General features: G+C 44.5%; 2 protein-coding genes across 3 annotated transcripts; both read left to right on the top strand.

Annotated features, from left to right (window-relative positions):
• The first annotated feature begins 6,420 nt into the window (after positions 1 to 6,420).
• On the top strand, positions 6,421 to 16,655 carry LOC117860145 (mRNA export factor GLE1). Its single transcript, XM_034743388.2, has 15 exons — positions 6,421 to 6,656; positions 6,759 to 6,905; positions 7,003 to 7,152; positions 7,394 to 7,508; positions 8,249 to 8,397; positions 10,090 to 10,261; positions 10,558 to 10,723; positions 11,539 to 11,636; positions 11,802 to 11,872; positions 12,905 to 12,986; positions 13,754 to 13,849; positions 15,300 to 15,383; positions 15,603 to 15,731; positions 15,882 to 16,004; positions 16,074 to 16,655. Coding segments are annotated over exons 1-15 (1,806 nt in total). The 5' UTR covers positions 6,421 to 6,654; the 3' UTR covers positions 16,296 to 16,655.
• Positions 16,656 to 17,126: 471 nt separating this feature from the next.
• Positions 17,127 to 19,991, top strand: LOC117860134 (rhodanese-like domain-containing protein 11, chloroplastic). Of its 2 annotated transcripts, XR_004641385.2 has the most exons (11): positions 17,127 to 17,317; positions 17,405 to 17,521; positions 17,802 to 17,909; positions 18,005 to 18,101; positions 18,258 to 18,297; positions 18,390 to 18,464; positions 18,920 to 19,007; positions 19,109 to 19,176; positions 19,509 to 19,581; positions 19,677 to 19,872; positions 19,956 to 19,991. XR_004641385.2 is itself a non-coding variant. In XM_034743374.2 (10 exons), exons 1-10 carry the CDS (start codon positions 17,195 to 17,197, stop codon positions 19,758 to 19,760), a joined length of 873 nt encoding a protein of 290 aa, XP_034599265.1. In that variant the 5' UTR covers positions 17,128 to 17,194; the 3' UTR covers positions 19,761 to 19,991. The 2 variants fall into 2 exon arrangements, 1 of the variants encoding a protein (XP_034599265.1); XM_034743374.2 differs by having other exon boundaries at positions 17,128 to 17,317; positions 19,677 to 19,991.
• The last annotated feature ends 2,175 nt before the right edge of the window (positions 19,992 to 22,166 follow it).

The raw sequence follows: 22,166 nt of genomic DNA, 5'->3' as shown, positions 1-22,166 counted from the left end.
GCTGCGTAGTTCTCTTGTTTGCTGACATGTTATTAGAGAGCGGCACCTTTAGTGTTGTTTCATGAAAGGTGGATACTGCGGAGGAATTGTGAAAACAAAAAAATACTGTCACACTGAGTGCAAAATGCATAGCGTGTGTGTGAAAAAGGAAAAAAGAAAACACTATCCCGGGCTGTGCACTTTATTTTCGCGAAATAACGTAGAGGCTCGTATACATGCAGTACACTCAGTTTTATTAATACACACATAACTTTACTCCTACGGGGAGGAAGCGGTAGCGTCAGGCTATGCACTTTTTTAGAAGAGTCTGTTTGGAAGGTAAGGATATATGACCCTGTTTGTTTGCCTCATAAATTATATAAATTGGATTATGGTTCAAGGTAGTAGGGTAAAAAATCATCTTGGGACCATAAATAATCTGAAATAATCTACGCAAGAATAGCTTATAGCTTATTTGAGATTATTTGTGGTCCCATGGTGATCCTAAAATATTCTTTTACCGTAGTATCCATGGCCATAATATATCGAATTTGGTTAAAGTACTGGTGATGCTCCGGAGCCGAATTCCATCGGTGATTTTGGATTTTGTTTTGTCCAGGCATGGGGCTACGGGTCTTTGCGCTAGATTGTCCCCTTTGCCAACCAATTCTTCAATTTCTAGTGTACATAAATTCCTAGGACTAATTTCTAGTGCGCATGAATTCCCACGCAGGGCCATGTCAGGATTTTTACCTAAGGGAGCTCTTGCATGTAGTTTTTGATTTTCTGTAAGCTGGAGAATAATCATGCCACGTTTGGATTGGATTTTGATTATAAGGATTTTGGATTATAGATAGAGATTTTAGAATCTGAGATTCTAGATAATCCAGACCTTGTGGAACTGTGGATCTCAGGATTGTAGCTGGGATTCTAGATGCTAGGATTGTTGTGGTCAGTGGCTAGATGTCCATAATTCTAGCTACGGAGTATTTTTTTAGCAGGAGCAGTCCCCAATTTACTTACTTAGGGTGTTTTTGTTGGATTTTTTAACCTGTTTTTACTTTTACAAAAGTCAAAACCAACCAAAAGGATCTAAAAGTTATAGGTGCTTTAGACCAAAATCTGCTTTTACTCTGGTACAAAATCAAAAGTACCTTCCCCTTCAGTTACTTTTGGAGCAAAAAAATTACCCAACTGTCACCGATTATGAACATACCGGTTTGTTGTTTCCTCCCCGGTTCTTTCTTCTCCTGCATAGGCCCACCGCCTCCCGCCCCCGGCTCCTCTCGCCCACGGCCACCCGCCCCAACCCCTCGCCGCCCACCCCGGTTCTCGCCGTGCAGGTCACGAGGCCCACGGACGGGGGCGTCGCGGGAGGGCCACGGCTCCCTCGCCGCGCCTGGCTTCGTGCAGCCGACGTTTGACTGGGCGGGCATCTGGCACCCGAAGTCCGCCGAGATTGCCCGCTCCGTACTGAGCAAGGTCGTGCCGGCGCTGCCCCTGGTAATTTCATTCTCTTGATGAATCACGTCAAGCAATTCTTGAACACCATTTTGTCTGCTCTGAACAATTGATTTAATCGAACAGCTCAGGTCAACGTCATCCAAACCAGAGATAACGAAGCAGAGCAGAGGAACCTTCCTGCTCCGCGCCCACGAGATCCGGTCCCTGAAGCAGCACATCCTCGAACAAAGCAAAGCAATCGACCACGGCGAGCCGTGCGTCGCCATGTCGTCCCTGGCTTGGGCATGCATCGCCCGGGTGAACCTTACCATGCTCCGTCCCTGCCACCGGAAGAACAAAGTGCTGACCCGCTCGTCAGTGAGAGAGGAAAAGAGTGGGGTGGGATGGACTGTGGATGACATGTAGGATCCACTTGACAGTTTATTCAAAAGTCACAGTTGCTCTAACCAAACGACCTTCTATTTTTCTCATAGCTGCTTTCTCACAGCTGATTTTCTACGGGCCACAGCTTGTAGCAATTTTTTCAAAAACCACCGCCCAACCAAACCTACCTTAACTATTGGAAATCTCTCCTAAAAGGCCGAGGCCCAGCCTCCCCTCGCTAGCCGGCTCAGGCCCACACACTCCCCTCGAAAGACCCAACTCTCCGCCGGGCTCAAACCCCCGCTTTCCACCGGCCACCGGCAGGCAAGCTCTCTGGCACAGCCGGTCCCTGGTTCTCCCCTTGGCGGAGTCCGGCGGCCCGATCTATCGCCGTCATCTCGCTGCCCGCCGTGGATTCGCATCCATCGCTCCGATTCAAGCGCCGCTGCTAGAATCACGCCGCCTGCTGATTAGAGGTGCTGATGGATGTTGCATGAAATTCTATGCATCAATTGAATGATGACCGTCTTCCCTATCAGATCGGATGGTTGAGATTTTAACAGAGCTTCTAACGCACGGTGATGACGTCAAGATGACAAGGAGCATTGTCGTCGTGAAATTTCTGCCAGGTTTCGTTACTCGGAGATTTGCTGGATCTTCGTGACGAGGCTTCCGTTTGAATCCACCAGCACTGGCTAAATTTAGCTGCTACGTAGGTGGGATTGGGATGGACTTGGATGGAGCGGCGTCGATTGGTAAATCGAAGGAACTTGCGCCGAGTCCAGGGCTCAATTATCGCGTCACCTTGCTTTGTTATGTTGGTTTCGTTGGTGGCATGCCTCGAGGGGAGCAGCTTCGGGCCAAGACTAGGGCCAAAAACTAAAGGGCGTAAACCGGTTATACCGATCACACATCCAGAGTTAGCGAAAAATAAAGCACAAAATCCCAGTTTACATGATAATTCAACTCCATGCTTAGCTATGCAACATAAAAAAAAATAGCACAACATGAGACCGTACGATAGTAAGTACCTAATTAGTGAAGATTTAGGTAAATTCAGTTGTGATGTCCTCTTCACTTCGTAACTCTATTAAAGAAGAAATAATGTAGACTCTGGAGTATAGTGCACTAGATGTATCTAGACGATGAATATGATAGCTCCTATCCAATGGGCAAAACAGCCATACAAGTTCTCTAAAAGATCAAGATGCAACAGAATTTTCAAAAAAAAAGATGCAACAGAATTTTCAAACTAGCATGGGGTGAGATGTGAGACCACATATGGAAAGCGCTAGTCGTTTCACGGATGCTGCCGTCGGATGTGCAATGAGCGGCGATGCCGAATTTTTTATTTTTTTGCCTTTTTTTTAAAGTTTCTCACAAATATGCTTCTGGAGGTATGCTTTCAAAATCTGGACCCTTAGCTCGGCGCCATTGTTGGTAGCGCCGAGCTTACAAATCTCGGTGCTAACTGATTTGACCTTAGGTCGAGGCCATGTTAGCGGCATGGGCGCTGACGTGGCAGCCAGCTTGGTGCCATAGATTTTGGCGCCACGTCTTGGCGCCGAGGGTCCCAGTGTGGTTTCGTATATGAACTTTCACTCGGCGCTCTTTCTACGCCGCGCCGCTCCCCGCCAGCCCGCCGCACCGCGCCTCGCCCCCGCCGGCCTGGGCATCGGGCGCCGCCTCCACGCCTCCCCGTCCCCTGCACCGTCTGTAAGGTAATTTTCTTCTTCGTTAGACAGATGGATACTTAGGTAATGATTTAGATCAGTAGAAAAATATTTAGATTGATAGGTTGATTGATGGATACTTTACGTAGTTAGATATATAGTTAGTTACATAAGTTATATAGTTAGTAAAATAGTTAGTTAAATATACATAGTTAGTTGGATAGTAACTTGACATAGTTTAGTTAGTAGTACTTAGTAGTTATCAGTGAATTGATAGTATCATAGTATCTATTTAGTTAGTTATTACATGCTAGAGATCTTGTACTTAGTATGCTTCATTTATATTGGATTAAAGGAATTGTGCGTCCTTTTGTGTATGAACTAGACGGACAACTAGTGAGCATATATCGTGGAGGTACCATGGAAAGAGATCGTTATGGATATGTTGAGTTTGTTGAGATGCAAAGCGTGCCTGTGTTATTAAATGAGAAGCCTTCATTTAGTGGGTTGGTTGCAAGGGCTCGGGAGGAGCTACATTGCCATAGAGATGGCATCGCAGTGGAGGGTGTACTTCACCTAGGTTCCCTCCCAACATCCTAAGGAAGATGATCCCAACTAGGTGTGCAGACCAGTGGGAGAACTATGTGAGATTGGCTATGAAGTGCCAGTTCCAAAGTTTGGATGTGGTTGTTCATCGGATGTTAGTTGATCCCATCCCTCGTCGGTTTTCCCCACCAATGAGTCAGCAGTCACACTTCGACCCTCCCATCCTTAAAGATGTGGAGGTTGCACCTACGGTTCCTGATGCTCAATCTACCTCCAATGAGCTAGTTGGAGATGCTTGTCAGACTCATAATATTGTGGCAGATTCTCCTCATGAGATCTCTTTGACACATAATCATCCGAATAAATATATTATCCGCATGGTTATTGGGAGCTTACCCCCTTCCTTACGTCCATTTTTTTCATTCTTTCCTCATATTTGTACTTATGTTGCAGGAGACATTCCTGACAATATGGATGTGCCCCCCTTTTGCTGCGCAAGTGCACTGTGGAGATGGATTCCTTGGCTCCAATAGTATTGAAATTATGAATGATTCGGAGGCATATGAGATGGGAATGGCTCTTGATTCTGATGATGATCGCCCTGTTGGAGAGCTGACAGAGAGTGATGTTGAGATGCTGAGGCATATCTTTCCCGACCGTCGTGATCCAAGAGTACACGAGTTCAGCGATCTTGCTCATTCTGATCAGGCGTGTGCAGAAGGACGTGATGATGAGCTCCTAGAAGCTCCTGAGGCCAGCCCTAGCATGGTAATTGAGAAGGGTAGGGTATTCAAGAACCTCCCTGTATTAAAGAGGTGGTTGCAGGCATTTGCAATGATACGAAAGAGATCTTACAATGTCTTGCATTCATATGCAGAGCGTCGTTACACAGTTTCTTCACCCCTCTACTGCTAACAACTAAACAATAAACTAGTCTAGGTACTACAATATGTCTACGCATTGTAGTACATGACCTAAGCATGCCTATACTTAAAGTGCATTGCATGACAACACAATGAAAAGTCCAACAGTAGACAATATTGTTCATGAATAAACCATAGAACTAGCAAGTAATGGAGACTACTGAGTGCAACGTGGCCACTTTTCCTTCCTCAGGGCATCGGGATTCTCCTCCATCGCTACTTTCGCTCGGCGTGCATGCTCAAGTTTCTTCTCCATCTCCTCCCTGTACGTAGCAACACGCCTCCTTTCCTCCTCTTCTTTGTGGTCCTTTTCTGCAGCCTTCTCTCTGCGTCTCTTCTCCATCATCTCCTTCTTCTCTGCCTCCCACCGCAACATTTCCTGCATCTTCCCTTTGTCTTCAGGCTTGATCTCAGTATCGATCCACTGCTCAAAATCACAGAGCGGTGGAGGGGGTCTGCAACAAATGCAACTGTTACAAAACAAAAAAATCATGCAAGATGTCATATGACACAAAATAATTATTGCACAACGTCAATTCCTCACCATGTTGTTAATGCGGCGCTGACGAAGTGTAGGCTCAAACGCAAAATTGGAACACATCCAATATCTTTGCTATACATGTCCTCTTCATCGGACTTAGCTACCTTGCAATGATCGTCGCAAAAGCACATGGGCACTGGAACACTACTAGGCAGAGGCAATGGATCGAAACTATTTCCGGTCATCCGGCCATAACTACAATTTAACCATTTTCATTGTAAGAACCGAAAGCAATTAACGTTAAACCCTACACCTAGGGCTTCCCAATTTGATCCACAACAATGAACCCATAACATAACAATGTGCGCTGAGGTTACCTTGATTTCCTAGCTTTTCCACGCCTTGGCATCCTATGATTGTATAATATAAATATTAAAATTGCATGAAACCCTAAGTTTAAATATCCGACTAATATATACCGAATCGATGTGAAAAAAAAACTAGGAGGAAGTGAGGATACCTTGCTCTCGAAGATCCACGGATCAAATCAAAGTTTCTAAGGTCCAATATGCTGATTCGTGATGTAGGACGAAGTGGGGAGAGAAAAAACTCGAGAGGGAGGAGAAAGAAGAGGAAGAAAGCTCGGGCAGGAAGGTTGGACACCGGATTAAAGTGTCGAGCTTGGCACCGTGGTGCCATAGATCTTGGCATCGAGCTTGCGCCATAGATCTTGGCATCGAGCTTGCGCCATAGATCTTGGCACCAAGCTGGCTGCCAGGTCAGTGTCCACGCTGCCAACGTGGCTCCGACCTAGGTGCCAAATCTGTTGACGTCGAGACATGTAAGCTCGACGAGCTAAGGGTCCAGATTTTGAAAGGATACTCCTATGGTATATTTGTGAGAGACTTTCAAGAAAAAAAAAAGTTGGGCGGCGACGCGGCTCGGACGTCCCTCTGAAGTAGTTGCAACTATTGCAGAGGATCCGGTTCCGAGTACCACGTGCCGGTGGATTTGCCGATTTGCTTATGCTAATTTTTTGGCCCTCGGTGAAGCATGGTTGAGACAGGAATCCCACCGGCGGCAGCTGCTCAATGCGAATCAATAGTTTGATCAATAGTTTCCGAGTACAAGGACGAACCCTATACACCAGGAGGCCGGAGCGCTGACCCACACCTAGGGCCACGCCGCTGGCGACCGGGCGGCGGCGACGGGGACGACGACCGCAATGTAATCCCGCCCCGCCGTTTCCTCAGCTCGCCGCCTCCTCCCTTCTGTTGGTGTTCGTCGCGACTGACCTGCCTCCCCCTCTCTGCTTTTCCCTCCCCGCAGGGGCTTCGAGCGTGTGGAGCTGCGGTGCCCCAGGGCCCTCGACCCCCACCAGAGCTGGACGCTCGGCGACGTACTCGCCGAGCTCGACGCGCTGGATGCCACCCGCCGCGCCGCGCCGCCTACGCCCCTGAAGCAAGCGCCGGATTGGTACATCTCTCGCTTGCTTATATTGGCTTATTGCCTCTTTGGCTTTAGTGATTTGCCATTGCATAAGGTTCGACGAGCTTTGTCTGGTTAATTTTAGGGCTAGTGACGGCGGTGCGAGAGAGAAGGCCTTTGTGATGCGGATTGATGACGAAGACGACACAGAAGATGAAGACGGTATCAGTGTTGGGGAGTCCCAGGCTCTCGTGGTCAATGGAGCAAGGTTTTTTTGTAATGATCTTGAATCCAGGTGAAGTTTGATCTGTAATTAGCTTATGTGTAATTGCATTTTTAATGAAATTTGTGTCATCATTTCTGGATTAACTACCTGTAGAGGGAGGGGATAATTGTAAGGAAGAGAATAGGTCAATCTATGAAGCATGGATTCCATTGGACCATTAAGTATGGTCTGTAGCATGTGTTCTTTCTTTTCGAAATTGCATGCCTGATGACTATAATTTCTTAGTTGTATCCCTTTTGTTTCGTCGCAGTGATTCAGAGGATGAATTAGATGGCCAGATTGAACCATACCACTTAATGGAGAAAAGGAACCTAGAGAAGAGCATTCTTCTTGAGCTGGAACGCGAGCATCATCTCAAAGTTCAAGTGTGTGCTGGGCATTTTATATTGTTTTACCTGCATGTTTTAGTAATTAATTACTGAATTCTTTTCGCTGTGTCCTTATTGCAGTTTATGTTCATAAGGTCCCCTTTATGCTTTGCATTTGATAATATTCTTTCATCGACCAAAGCAATAGAATGCTTATACTTGCACATGGTTTTTGTATAGCTATATTGTAAGAAATCCTGAATGGAGCATGTTTGTTCCCTTTATGCTTTCTGGAGATGCCACACTTGGATGGATGAATGGAAACACATCTCTAGATTTCAAATTGAACAATGATATGTATGGAAAGCAAGAGCTTCTTTTGTCGGTCAACTTGAACACACTATTCATCTACGCCACTGTTTTTTTTGTCAAATTGAAAAGATTGAGATCCAAGAAGAAAGATAGCAGGGTATCAAACTTCCTTATGTTAGGTATCACCATGTTATGTCACTGTTCTAGCAGATGCTGATATACCTGAACCATACAATTGTATGGAGTACATGGTTTCTCCTGATTTTTAAGAAACTTTTCAAGCTAGGCAAAATATGTCAACCTTTTCTAGCAGGGAAGCAATATTGCTTATTTTAGGGCATTGGCTATTTTATTTCGATGCATAACATCCCACCAATTACAAACATTGTCGTGCATTCTTGCTTTGACCATGATGGACTATTTTTGAAACCACATTGTTTATCTTTTTAAAAACCTCTTCATCATCTATGATATTTGTTCTTCAGGAAGACGTCAGAAGTAAGCTGGCTGCATTGGAGGTAGGCCATCAAAATGAAATTCAGAGAACAATTTCTGCATTCGCTCGTCTCCAGAAATATGCAGAATCAAGAAAAGAGATAGACAGAAGACTAGATGTGCACTTCCAGAGAAGAATGTATGTACCTTTGTAAATGTCTCTTGCATTTCTTGAAGTCTGCAATTTCCATATTTTTACAAATACTAGAGAAAAATTGTATTTGTTTTGATGAGATACAAATCATTTGTAGTGCTATTCAATGTCTGTATCCAAATTCCAAAATAAGCTTCACCGTAGAAGGTTCTCTCAGCAATGAGCTAATTGCTTACTGCATTGTTTAGCAATGCTGATTTCTCTGTTAAATTAATTCTATCTTCCAAAGTGAAAAGTGTATGCATTTACAAGGGCATCTGGAACTTGCTTTCAGTGTACTTCTTTATACAATCTGAAGATAAGCTGTACTTATGTGCACAACTCATCTTTATTAGATTGATTGAAGGATTCACACTGACAACATTTCTAAATTTTTGAGTTCAATGCTGATTGCTCTGTTGAATACTTCTTTTATTACTGTACTGTATCCCTCATAATCAGGCTATGTGTGTTACTTCTAAGGGCAACTGCCATTTGCTTTTTCAAGTACACTATATGCTAGTTGTGTTCTTATCTTTAGGAGTGTTTTGTTATAAGATATCTTTTCTGTGTTATGATACACGTATATTGATTTCTTAGCCTAGTGCATTGGTGTGAAACATAGTCACAAAGTTCCCGGGTCGATCGGGTTGAGGAACGGGATCGAGGGTCGAAACTTTATAAAATTGCGGTACGAAGGGGGTATACCGCTTTGGAACGATAAATCACTATGTGGAACGCGACCCCGATTCATCCGGGTCGATGCTTTGGGATAAATTATGTACACGTGCTACTTATAAAGAAGCTAATCTGTACCGCCACTGCCTCTCCCACCTTCTCTGCAGCAGCTAAGCATCCTCATTGCCAAACCCCACTAATCCTCAGCAGCAGCAGCATCTTTTGACCTTCCTCCTCACATGCGATCTATCCTAAATCGGGACACGACCCAGTCTTGAATGGGACGCTGACCCCGTTCGACCCCGACCCCTGAATCGGGACGACGACCCCGGGTCATGGGACGAGGCATCGACCCGAATCCTGTGGCTATGGTGTGAAAGTTGTGCCCATTGCATCGCTTAAATTTTAACATTCCAATTAATTAACTCTTCAGATTCCTAAATAAAATTTTCAGAGCATGCTTGCTAAGATAAACCTAGATCGATGTTTTACCTTTTTGTTGATGTCATAGGATATACTCCCTCCAATTGCAAAAAATTGTGATACTGTCCTTGTGTATGAACTAAAGAAGTAAATGCCTGTGGTTTCTAGTAATTTTCCTTACATTAGGAATCCTTGTGCATGAATTATAAAGAAGTAAAGGACCGTGGTTTCTTGCAATTATCCCTACATTAGGAAAGATGGTTCATTCTAGTCCAAGGTGGGATGATGTTATTGTAATTGGACTTTTCTCTCCTTCTTAATACAAAGATACGCAGCTCTCCTGCATGTTCGAGAAAAAAAAAAGAAAGATGGCTCATTCAATCATGAGAATGACACTATTCTGTTAGCTAGAAATAAATAAGAAGAGGAAAAAGTGAGTGGAAATACTACCATGTATTGTGCTCTTTGAAGAAGAGCCGAGAAATCTAAAATGTGGATATAATCAACCAGCTGGATTCTGTTGTACAACTGTGACCTTGTAGTATGTTATGTTTTTACTGGCTTCAGTATTATCTTATCCTATTTTTTTTCTTGTAGTGCAGAAGTACTCGATAAACACTTATCTATGGTCCAAAGGGATCATGAGCAGAAATCCCAGATTGTAGAACGCCGAATAAGAGATGATGCAGCTCTTGAAGAAGCTAAAAGAAAAGAGCAAGCTATCAAGGAAGAAAAGTTAAGGCAGGAAAGAGCCCGGCAAGAAGCAGAGGTCAGTTTGCTCAGATTCGTTGATCACGTTATCTTTTTTCTGTACACAACTGCACTTGATTTGGTATTTTTGAGGCTTAGTCCAGAGTTGTAATGTTGGTGTGAACTTGGTACGGATCAGAGTAAATGTTCTGTGTCTATCAGTTTTGATTGCATCTAAGTTATTTGTTTTTTTCGTTCAGTTATTCCTGTTACCTTTTGTTTTGCAGACTTTCTTACCACCAGTTTTGCTTTACGTCAGTGGTAGTTACTTGAGGCTGTTGTAGCTAATAAGAAAGATCATCAACTATGGTGCAGGCTAGGCAGAAGGAAGCTGCAAAATTAGCAGCCGAAGCACGGAAAACAGCATTTGAGGCTGCTCAAAAGGAAGCAGCAGAAAAGGAAGCTGCAGAAAAAGAAGCTGCTAAATCGAGGGAAGCGGCAGCTTCCCAATCTGGTCAAAATTCTCAGAATAATATTGCAGGTACTCCTTGTGTTTAAAGAACCGATTTGCAAACTTAATTTTTGTAGTTCTGTACATAGAGGTGTTCTAAAGTTCTGGTACTGATATTCGTAATAGGTAGGATTTGCCTGTTCCATATCCAATCTCATTCACGCTGAAATCATTCAATAGAAATTAGTATACTTTGTGCTTTTCTTGAAAAAAGTTTATTATCAGTTGTGTTAGCATTTGGTAACAGAAACTGGAGTTGTAAGTATACTTGATAAGTGTACACCAGATATTGTGATGCCTATGATCCATCTGATAGTCAATTCATCAGGTTATAACTTTCTATTTTATAACTTATAAGATGGACGTTCATATTTAACTTATTTTCTATTCAGTATTTCAGTGATGGAGTTATGCACTTCAGCACCTGCACTTACCAAACTTCACCCTATTCTATTTACTTGAGAATGGAGTTATGTACTGGCACCAGCCATACCTTGTACTGTTCCAGGATCTAACCACAAAATAAGAAAAGTGCAAAAAGACTTTGCAAGCTTGTATGTACCATTAGTGATCCAACTCATGGGATATAAGAAATCATGCTAATGCTTCTGAGTGTCAAAAGCTCATTATACTTGGATCATTCACCTAGGAGTAGAAGGAAATGGAAACTCTGGTGCTGTTTGCACATCTATTCTCTCTAGAGTCTCTGCATTTACTGTACACTGTCGAATCGATATCTCTATGAAGTATCATCATCTATGCATGCTGTTTGTTTCCCTACACTGCTTGTCTGTTGTATCATATATGACACAGGGTATTGTAACAACTTTGTTCTTTTGTGTTAGGTATCAAAGTTTTTGCCGATAAATATGCATTAGAAGCGGAATCACGGAGGCGTGCATTAGTACATGATCAAGTGCCAGAAAACATTCATCTCAGCAAGGTCTTATTGTCAGCTGAAGCTCTTAATGTTTGATTGCAATTTTGAACAACTTGCTGTAATTTTGTTGATTGGATAATCCTGATGAATAGACTGTTCTGGCTTACCATTTGATGGATAGATGAGTATGTTGCTAATGTGTTTTCTGGCTGGCATCATATTATGCAGGAATTCGGCAAATATGACCGACAAATTGCCAAATCCATAAGTAAACTTATGCCGACTACTGACAGTGTCAGGTGAGCACAATTGAATATGGTTACATAAACTGCATGAAAGTTATGCTACTGCAGGAATTGTGAACTGAGTTGATTATGGAGATTATAAAATTTAATAACCATAAGTGAAGTGCTTGTTCAAAGTAAGATAGACTAGTTTTTATAATATACCTTTGTACTGGTTAATGTCGAAACTAGTTTCAAGTTGGTGGATGTCGCATTTTGTTCCTTAATCATCCTGCATCGCCTCATGAGTCATGGCTATTAAATCGTGAAACCTTCTAGACATCATGGTTTTGTGTTGTTTGCAATTTTTGCCTTGCAGCTCAAGAGCGGTGAAGTAGGTGTAGGTATTTATCCAAAATGTCTCTTATCAGTTTGGATTAGAATAATTGGAATTGCTTATATCGAAACAATAAGCTAGATCAGTTTTTGCTGCTTGCTTGACTTTGTACCGTTTACTTTATATTGCTCTGTCGCTCTGTTCTTCATTATTGGTTGACAGCAACAGGCATGTGGTTGATTGGTGTTATTCCTTGCAAGAGATTGATGTTCCTATAACTGAATGATGTAAAGATATGCTTTATTTCTCAAAAAAAAACAATGCAAATATGCTTTATGGGTGGCATGCATATAACTTAATATCGTGTCAGTTTCAATAATGCTTGGGAAGCTTTACATACATTCATTGCATTATGGCTAGAATAGACATACTATCTTGTGATATTGTGATCATGTTGCCTCCAGAGTGATTTAATCATGTTTGATCTTGTATCATCATGTTTGCATTCACTTTGGTATCTGACAGCTGTAGCATCTACTAGTCAATTCAAGGTACTTCAAAAAATTTTAATACATACTACTTGAACCTAGTGCTGCCAATTGCATGAGCATACATCCATTGCTTTGTTTCTGCTTTATTTTTCATATATCCTCCTTTTATCACCTTTTTTACGCATGATGTGAAAAAATAGTGATCATCTGTTGTCTTGTTGAGGTGGATATTATCGGAGCATAATTTGATTTTTCCAATTGTATATTATTTTGGTGCAGAGCAAGGGCTAGCGAGCTTATTAAAGCTTTAGATGGACAGGATTGTCCCCGTCCAATTGCTTGTTTTATATTCGCAAACAAGGTAGCCACTTTCTAATTATTATTACAGGTTTCATTAAATTAGTAACATAATTAGTGTTCTATATGAATTGGAATGACAAACAGCTGCTGATTCTATTTCTGTGACTCAAATGTTCAATTATGTAATTTTTGTAGTGACTCGTGCCACTTACACGGTTATAGGCTTACAGTTATAGCATATATTAATGAGAGCAAACATTTCGAATAATGTGGGTGTAGGCATTTGTACTACTCCCTGTGTTCCAAAATATAAATTGCCTTCTCCAGTCCCCACTCTTCACAAAATACAAGTCGTGCTACACTTTTGAGGCACTTTTTTTTTTAATCTTTCATTCCTGTTTGTCCTCAATTGCACTAGTACATGAGCTCTGTCACGAGCATCTTCATTTTCCATGACTCCCATGGTCCCACATACTAACTACTTACTGAAGGATCAGATCAATGATTCACATGGTAATTTCACACACAATCCTATTTCTTTTGCTCAAGTCTAAACGACTTGCATTTTAGATTGGAGGGAGTGGTCAGTGGTGGCTAGCAGCATGACTCCAGTTATTTCAAAATGCATTCTACTATTGAGTGTACCTTCCCATTTAGTTGTCATTAGAACTTAAAGGCTTGAACATCTTCAACTACTCATTAGGATTTCATGGTCTTATCAGCTACAAGTAGACTTCATAATCCTATGGTTTGCCCTTTTTCTTACATAATAATGAAATTCTGCGTCGTATTTATTTACTCACCTAACTGATCTAGTATGCTTTGCAGATTATTTCAATTGTCAAGAGTAGAAATACAAAGGACAAAACCTTTGGAAATTTGGCCTTTGCGTGTGGATATGTCATGCTATTAGTCACAAACCAGGTTTTTTCCCTCATCACCCTCAAAATATCGTCTGCCATTAGTCTTCACTCATTGTTGAATTCTTATTATCACTATTTTCTTGGTCTTAATTTAGTAGCGATCTTTGCAATGTAGTTGACTGAGATTTTGTCAACCTGAAACATTGAAAACTCCTACACATTTCGAAAGGTACAAGAGCACATATTGCTACCTTGGTTACTGGTTTTAGTGAAAGCTGGTTGCTTCTAGTAGGGAAGTGTAGTTTACTACTTATCTGTGAGGAATATAATTTTTGAGAAATTTCTATTTTGGTTAAGTTTTGAGGCTTGGAAATAAGCCTGTTAATGGTTCGGGCTGAGCCCGGTTTAACTGGTCTGGTTTTGCTACCTGGGCTGACTAGGTTCGGTGGTAAATGGGCCGAGTTGTTTAGTAGGCTGGTTTGGTTTAGTTCTTGTTTCACATTAGATTGGTTCAGCTCAGTCCAGTTGAGACACGGGGTCGCTTGCTCCCATTGCGCCACCACCTGGGACTCATCCTTGCCCATCTCCTCGGCTAGTCCCCAGCCGCCTCCTCGTCCTACATCGACAGCATCGGCTCCTCGGACTCATCCTCCTCCACCTTGGGGAGTGACTGCCACCGGCACCACCGCCACCGCAGCCGCCGCCGGAAGGAGCGCGTGTCCTCGTCGTCGTCTGCGCTGAAGGCACACAAGGACCGGAGGTCCCGCCACAAGCGGCGGCGGTCCCATCTGATGATGATAGCTATAGCTGTGTGTCAGTGTGTATCGTTTCTAAATGGGGTGGAAACCGTAAGGAGGCATGCAGTTCAGTTTGGTTTTGGTTTCAAAAGGCTGGCAGTTTGGTTCGATTCAATTTTGGACGCATGCAGGTTGGTGTGGTGGAGTTGATCAGTGATATATTTAGCAGCTGGTGTGGTGCGGATTTCTCAGACCATTAGCAGCCTTACTTGGAAATGGAAATGATACTGCAACATAAAATAGTCAGATCATGAATTGCTTATATGCAATCATGATATAATAAGATGGAACATATCAGCTGGATGAAATGAGTGTTATGTATCCTTCAACGCAGTGAAGAGTGGAAGGTTGAAACTTATACGATGGTCACATGCTCTACATCCAATTTGTGAAAAACTTGGGTATAGACATAGGTCTTGATGCCAGTGACACAAGGCAACTGTGTTGTAAAATTCAGCTGTAATTTCCCTGTGCAATTTTAACCCATCATGGTGCCAGGATGACGCGACTTTTCATATTTCCTATGGCTTCTCTTAGGGCACTTGTGATCTTGCTGCAAATCTAATTTAATTAACACAAGGCCACCAATATGAAGACGTTTCTTGTTGATTTTGACTCGTGATATTTTCTGCTGCACTCTTGAAATCTTTTGGTGTATTTTAGCAATATAATTGCAAAGATTAACACTGACATTGTTCATTTTATGACCCTCAGGTACCAGATGCAATGGATTATCTTCTAGCTGAGTTTAACAGAGTTTGCATATACACAGTTCCAAAGCATCTTCATGCTTTAAATGTAAGTCTGCATGGTAATGAAATCTAATATATTTGCACTTTGTTTATTATCTGGCTCTTATCAGATGAGATGAGAAAACACCCCAAAAAGTTATAATCAAGCTCATAATTATTTCTGACACATTTTTAACAATTGGGTGCAGCAGAGACCAGGCTGTGTCATGTACCATTTTATATAACATTAAGTTTTGAATTTCTCATGATGTCTGTAATTTTGTAGGCACAAGCACGAAGTAGAGATTATTACAGACTGATAGGTTACCAGGAAGAAAACGGACAACTTGAGAGCACTGAAAGTTATTTAACATATGTTGTTGCATACGTCAAACTGTATGCGGCAATGATTCAGGTGTGTACAATTCTTTTCTCACATTATTGTTGCATGTTTGCTTTGTACCTTCATCTATCTGATTGTGAATTTTCCTAAGATATAAGCGTCTTTCAAGTAAACTGACGTATTGCACTAGATCAGAAACATGACTGCTAACTTCATTTACAGACAGAAATCAAAGGTGTACGTCATCCTCATGGCTTAGCTGAGGGATGGAGATGGCTTGCGATGTTTCTCAATGCTCTGCCAGCTACCACAGCCACTGCTTATGCCCTTCACGCTTTCCTCAAGGTAGAATCCACTTGAAGACCCACCGCTTTGGTGTGGATGTGGTTAACTGAAATTCTTGTGCTCTTTCAGATGGCCGGTTTTGCACTCCACAAGAAATATGGATCACAATTCCTGAAAATCCTGGATGTGATATCGCGGTGCTTTTTACCAGCTCTGAAAGATCAAGGCAACAAAATGCAGTCCGAGGCTGTCAACAATCTAAAGAATTATCTGAATGACAAAATCTACCTCCAGGAACCAGAAGGGCAGTACCTCGTTCAGCAACTTTTATCCAAAGAGTTATTCATGTGAAAATCAAAACACACATGGGCATGGGGCTGTAGAGTACGCCCATCAGGCACGTTCGTCGCATGTGATTAGCTCCAGTTGACAGTTGAGCCTCCAGTGGCAATCAGGCTTTGAAGAGGAACTGACCTACATGAATACCAGCATCAAATCATCCCCAACAATATTTATTTATTTATTTATTACAAATTCTCCTCATGTATCCGGCCAAAGACGTGTATAGCATAGGTTGAGGTTTCACTGTATGTTGTATGTCTTTACCCTGTATCGAGGCCAATTCTGCCACCTGTATTGACTATTGAGGACTTGAGGGCAATTTCGCCTTCAGTTTTTGAAGAATTCTGTGCTGGACACTGGATTTGTGAATTGTTGTGCCGTCATTAAGGGGTGTTTGGATTCTAGGTGTTAAATTTTAGCAATGTCATATTGGATGTTCGGTTGCTAATTAGGAGGACTAAATATGAGCTAATTATAAGACTAATTGCAGAACCCTGTGCTAATTCACGAGACGAATCTATTAAGCCTAATTAATCCATCATTAGCAAATGATTACTGTAGCAATACATTGTCAAATCATCAAATCATGGACTAATTAGGTTTAATAGAACCGTCTTGCGAATTAGACTTCATTTGTACAATTAATTTCTTAATTAATCTATGTTTAATACTTCTAATTAGCATCAAATATCCGATGTCCGACGGGACAGTCAAACGGTGCCTAAGTCATTTCTACCCTTCGCATGGCTACGGATAGACGTTGTGCCAGCCGTGCTGGACTTCAGTCTCCAGGCCCCACCAGTCTGCAGTTGCAGCAGTTGCAATCTCCTTGACCAATTGCAAACGCTACGGAGATAACGCTCGAAAGCTACAAGCCCGTGTCTGGACTGGAAGCAGCAGCAGCAAAAATGGCAGCGCCACCTCTCGGCCTCGCCCGTCGGTTCGCCGGCGTCTTCACCTCCCCGGCCGTGGCGCATTCCGGCTCCCGCCCCCGAAGCCTCCGTCCTGGTCTTGGTCTCCTCCCTTCGAAGGTGCGGGCCTTTACTTGAGCATCTTTCCCTCGTTTGCTTTGCTCTGTTCCCTACTGAGGCACGTCGTTTCGTGTGTGGTGTGTGCAGAGATGGAGCGGGGTGGTGAGGATGGGGGCGGTGGTCGGAGGCGGTCAGGAGGGGGAGGATGAGGAGCTGAGGCAGACCAAGGAGCAGGCCGCCGCCAGGAGGCGGTGGGAGACCCTGGTACGGTTCATTCATTCGCCTCTCTTATGTATATCTGCCTGCTCATTTTGTTTGTGGTTACTGACGATGACAATGCAAATTTCTTCTGAAATTTTCTCGGTCCGAAACTGCAGTGCTGTTGGATTGTTTGGGTTTTGCCTTCTTTGTTCTCGTGTAAATGCATTAAGTGTTTGAAACTTTGAATCCTGCACCATGGAATTATACAATCTTTGGTGATATGCCAATTTTGAAATGCTGAGCTCCTGTTTACTTGTATGACTCTGAAATGCTCTGCCTGAAGATTAGGGAGCAGAAAATTAAAACCCTCACACCCAGGGAAGCCGGTTATACCTACAAACTGACAGACAAGGCTCTTCTGGATGTCAGGCCCTCAAATGAGCGTCAAAAGGTCTGTCTTTCTATCAATAATTTTCAAATGTAAAGAGCAAGTGTGTATATTGTCTTATGTTCGTCCTTGTTTATTCCAAAACTGGAGTGTTGCAGGCCTGGGTGAAAGGCTCTACCTGGATTCCTGTATTTGACGTGGACACATCGGTTGATCTGGGCGGACTTAGCAAGAAAGTCAGCAACTTTGTAATGGGTATGCCACTAACCATCTGCATCCAAATTGTGTCCTGGCTCTTTCTCATTGTGTTGGACCCTTGCATCCAAACTTTTGAAATGGCATTTTTCTTTTATAGATTACAGATTGAAGATTTGAAGACTTAATTCGACTAATCTCATGATTGTTTCATAGGTGGCTGGTGGAGTGGCAGCTCAACATTGTCATTTAATAAGTATGCTTCACATCAACTTTACAAAGTTGGAACTATCTTGTTATGATCCTGGAAGGGTGATTGATTTTACTGATCGTAGATGAAATTGCTAGGAACTTTGTACAGCAGGTTGAGGAGAAGTTTTCTAAAGACACAGACATAATACTAGTGTGCCAGAAAGGACTTAGGTAATTTCTTAATCTCATACTGAAGCTGGATTTGTTATTCATGTGAAGCAGCCAGAGCACATTTGTAATTTTTTCAGCTTGCTTTTATTTGGATAGCGCATTCAGTAATGGATTCTTCATTGCTTTTTTTCGAGTAATGTCTTGGTGTTTCTGTATTTTTGGATCATTGCATAGAAAGTCATTTGTTGTTTTCCTTTTACATTAGCTTATGCATATGTATATCTTGAAGCGTTTATGCTAGCAGTGTTCTATTTGTGTTGACAAGTTGCTTTCACCCTATCACTCTTCCTGTCATTGCTCTGTGCAAGATTTCATGTTATCTGTTCTCTTGGTGTTGCATATTCTACCTTCTAGTCTGCAATTTATAATTTAAAAGTACTGCAGAATGGAGAGCTTGAGTGCATCATTTTTTAATGATTGTTTGAAAATTTCAATTTCCTCCAAAATGTGGACAGATCACTTGCCGCATGTGAACAGCTGTACAATGCTGGTTTTGAAAATTTGTTCTGGGTTCAAGGAGGCCTGGAAGCCGCTGAAGAGGAGGTAGTACCATACAAAATGAAATCATTTACATTGATTCCTTAATATGCTGTTGCCTTGCTTGTTTTTGAGCATATACCAAATATGCCTTCCTTTTCCATCAGGACTTTGAGAGGGAAGGTTCCCAGCCTTTCAAGCTTGCTGCTATTGGAGGGGTTTCTGAATTCTTTGGGTAAGTTCCACGGCCTGAACTGTGTCAGCTGTTGTACTTTGACCAAAATGCCTATTCAAGCTGTTCTATAGGCGTAAAAGAAATCATATTGCTGGTAAAAGAGCACTGTAGTGATGTACTATGTGCTTACCACTAACTTGAGTATGATATTGATTTTTTTACTTCTTTCCCAACCTTTCTGAAATCATGCCAAATATATCTCAGCATTCTATAGCAGTGATTCCATCAGTTACGACATGAAGCAGCAAATCATTTGTGTTTCAGCACTCTATAAACAGTTACTGAAGACATGATAAAGGAGTAACTTATTTGCAATCTCTTCCCTCATGCAGGTGGACGGACCAGCAACGCAGACAGGCCGCGAAGGAAGGACTGGGATACCGGCTAGTCTTCACTGGCCGCTTGGTAATTATTCATTCATCTCAAGAGATGGACGCTCCAAATAGTAATTGTTTTTCAGGGGAAAGGCAGTTGACATTTTGTTTCTCCTGGAACTTCAGGTCGGAGCACTGGTGCTTCTTGACGCTTTGTTTTTAGGCGCTCAAAGAATCGGCCCTCTACTTCAAGAAATGCAATCCCACTGATCCCTGCAGAATGTTCTTGTGGCATTTCATCAAGGTAGCTCTGCAATGGCGTTGGCGTGCCGTCAAAGACGAGGGTCTTGTACTCGCAGGCCTAGCCTGCTGATCATACATGGTGTATTCTGGTCTCATGGTTGCGTAGTAGATTGATTTTGTGTAGCATAAACGTGATTTTTTTTGTGTGATTTTTTTTTTAAGGAATCAACGGAGCCAAGGAGCGCACCTGAACTTTTATATTCCACAAAACGGACGAATCCGGCTTACATGAGCGGGCATGGTGCTCGGAGATGGAAGAATATGGGGGAGAGAGAGAAGGCAAACTGAGGGGCTACATTACATCAAAGACCGATCGGCACTAGGACCTTAGGGGCTCAGTATCGAGACGGCTTGGAGCGCGACAGACCCAGAGCTTGACGTGTTCTCCGATTTGCCTGGCGATGTTGCGTGGCGAGAGGCGGAGAGCATCGAACACCATCTTGTTGCGGGACTTCCAAGTCACCCAGAGCACGGCGAGCGCCGCAGTGTGTCCAATCGACGGCGGGGAGTTGCCGAAGAGCTGAGCAATCGGTTCTCGGCCTCGCGCGGGGACGCCGGAGGCGCGTGCGAGGGCAGAGTCGCTGCCCACAAAGGAGCCAGGCGGGGGCATGTGGCGAAGAGGTGGGCCGCGTCCTCAGGCGCCCCCGAGCAGAACAGACAGTCCGGCGAGTCGAGGGCGCCATGGCGATGCAGGGACTCCCGCGTGCGCGTGCGTTCATGGCGGAGGATCCAAAAGAAGATCTGTACCTTCTTGGGGGCAAAGGTGTCCCAGTTGAGCTCAGCCATCGGTGGGGCGGCGCCCGGCACGCGGAGGGCGTTGTATAAGTCCGTCGCCCTTGGCTTGGCCGCGCGCGCCCCGGGCACCCATCGGTCATCGCGGCGTTGGAGCAGCTCGAGGCCGGAGATGGTGCCGGTGACCAGCTCCAATTCCGCTGCGGCAGCAACCGTGAGGTGGGGCTGCAGGTTGCCGCCACGTCGCGACCACCTCCGCCACGGTGATGTCGACGTCGAGGCATTGCGAGTAGAGAGCGGGGAGGGCGTCGCGGAGCACGCCGACCTCAGCCCAGCAGTCATGCCAGAAGGAGGTCATCTCGTCGTCGCCCACCGAGACCACGGTGATGGCGTGGTACCGGAGAATTAGTGCCTTGATCGCTCCCCAGCAAGGCGTCTCCTCTGCGACGAGCCCGCCGTCATACCAGTATCTCACCCAATTTGCCCAGGTGTTGTTTTCGCCGAGCTTGTGCACGTGCTTCAGCAGGAGGCTCTTGTTGAGCGTCTCCAGGTCCTTGAGCCCAAGGCCACCGTCGTCCTTGGACCTGCACGCCAGCTCCCAGGCGACTAGGCACGCGCCACCGCCGCACTTGGGGGCTTCTGACCAGAACAGGCCCCGTCGGGGCGATTGAGGCGTTCCAGCATGGTGAGGGGGAAGGGGAGCGGCTGACATCGCGTAGATGGCTTGGGCCATCAGGACGACTTCAGCGAGCGTGAGCCAGCCGCCCTGGGAGAGAAGGCCCGTGCGCCATCCAAGGATCGCGCGCTCTGCTTTGACCACCAGGGAGTCCAGCTCACCGCGGAGAGCTTGGCGGTGGAGAGCGGCAGCCCCAGCCCCCAGGTAGGTTTGAAGGAAGGCCGCCACAGGGTAGCCAAGCATGGCCGCCAGGTCGAAGCGCGATCGCCGTCGACGTGCAGAGGCACAAAGGTGCTCTTGCGGTAGTTGATGTGGAGCCCCGTCGCCGCCGCGAACGAGTCCAGCACCTGCTTCAGCCGCCGGACCTGGTCTTCCTCTGCCCGGATCAGGATCAAGGTGTCGTCAGCGTACTGGATGACGGGGCACCGGAGGTCATCGACCAGCGGATGCATCAACCCTGCGCCCTGGCGCACCACCAGACAGTGGAGCAGATTAGCAACGATGAGGAAGAGGTAGGGGCTCAGAGGATCCCCTTGCTGCAGTCCCCGACGGCACTGGATCCAGGGGCTCGGCACGCCGTTCAGGAGGACGGCAGTCTTGCCCGTGGTGAGGAGCGAGCTCACCATCCGCCGCCACTGCTCCCCGAAGCCCCGCACTGCTAGGACCGAATCAAGGCCCCCTCAGTCCATGGAATCGAAGGCTTTCCTGAAGTCCAGTTTGAGGACGAGCGTAGGGGCGTGGCGCTTGCTGCAGCACTGGACAAGCTCCGTTGCGAAGAAGTTGTCGGTGATGCACCGCCCTTTGATGAATCCAGTCTGGAGATCAGACACCAACACCGTGATGTGCCCCTGCAGATACGTGGTCATGATCTTGGAGGCGATCTTGGGGCACAGTTCTGGAGGCTGATCGGGCGGAAGTCAGTTGCCGCTATGACGAACTCTTTCTTCGGGAGCAAGACGACGCAG

This window comes from Setaria viridis, chromosome 1 (genome assembly GCF_005286985.2).
Source record: "Setaria viridis chromosome 1, Setaria_viridis_v4.0, whole genome shotgun sequence".
In the NCBI taxonomy this organism is placed as follows: Eukaryota; Viridiplantae; Streptophyta; class Magnoliopsida; order Poales; family Poaceae; genus Setaria; species Setaria viridis.
The sequence above is the reverse complement of the archived record's forward strand: the minus strand, read 5'-3'. Positions and strand labels throughout refer to the sequence as shown.

Excerpts from the sequence above, each read along its gene's own strand:
- LOC117860145 (XM_034743388.2), top strand. Across the intron at positions 7,153-7,393 it reads TGTAATGATCTTGAATCCAG|TGATTCAGAGGATGAATTAG; the intron begins GTGAAGTTTGAT and ends GTTTCGTCGCAG. Across the intron at positions 12,987-13,753 it reads GTTTTATATTCGCAAACAAG|ATTATTTCAATTGTCAAGAG; the intron begins GTAGCCACTTTC and ends TATGCTTTGCAG.
- LOC117860134 (XM_034743374.2), top strand. The coding sequence starts at position 17,195 with ATGGCAGCGCCACCTCTCGGCCTCGCCCGTCGGTTCGCCGGCGTCTTC. Across the intron at positions 18,102-18,257 it reads AGTCAGCAACTTTGTAATGG|GTGGCTGGTGGAGTGGCAGC; the intron begins GTATGCCACTAA and ends ATTGTTTCATAG. Across the intron at positions 19,582-19,676 it reads TAGTCTTCACTGGCCGCTTG|GTCGGAGCACTGGTGCTTCT; the intron begins GTAATTATTCAT and ends CTGGAACTTCAG.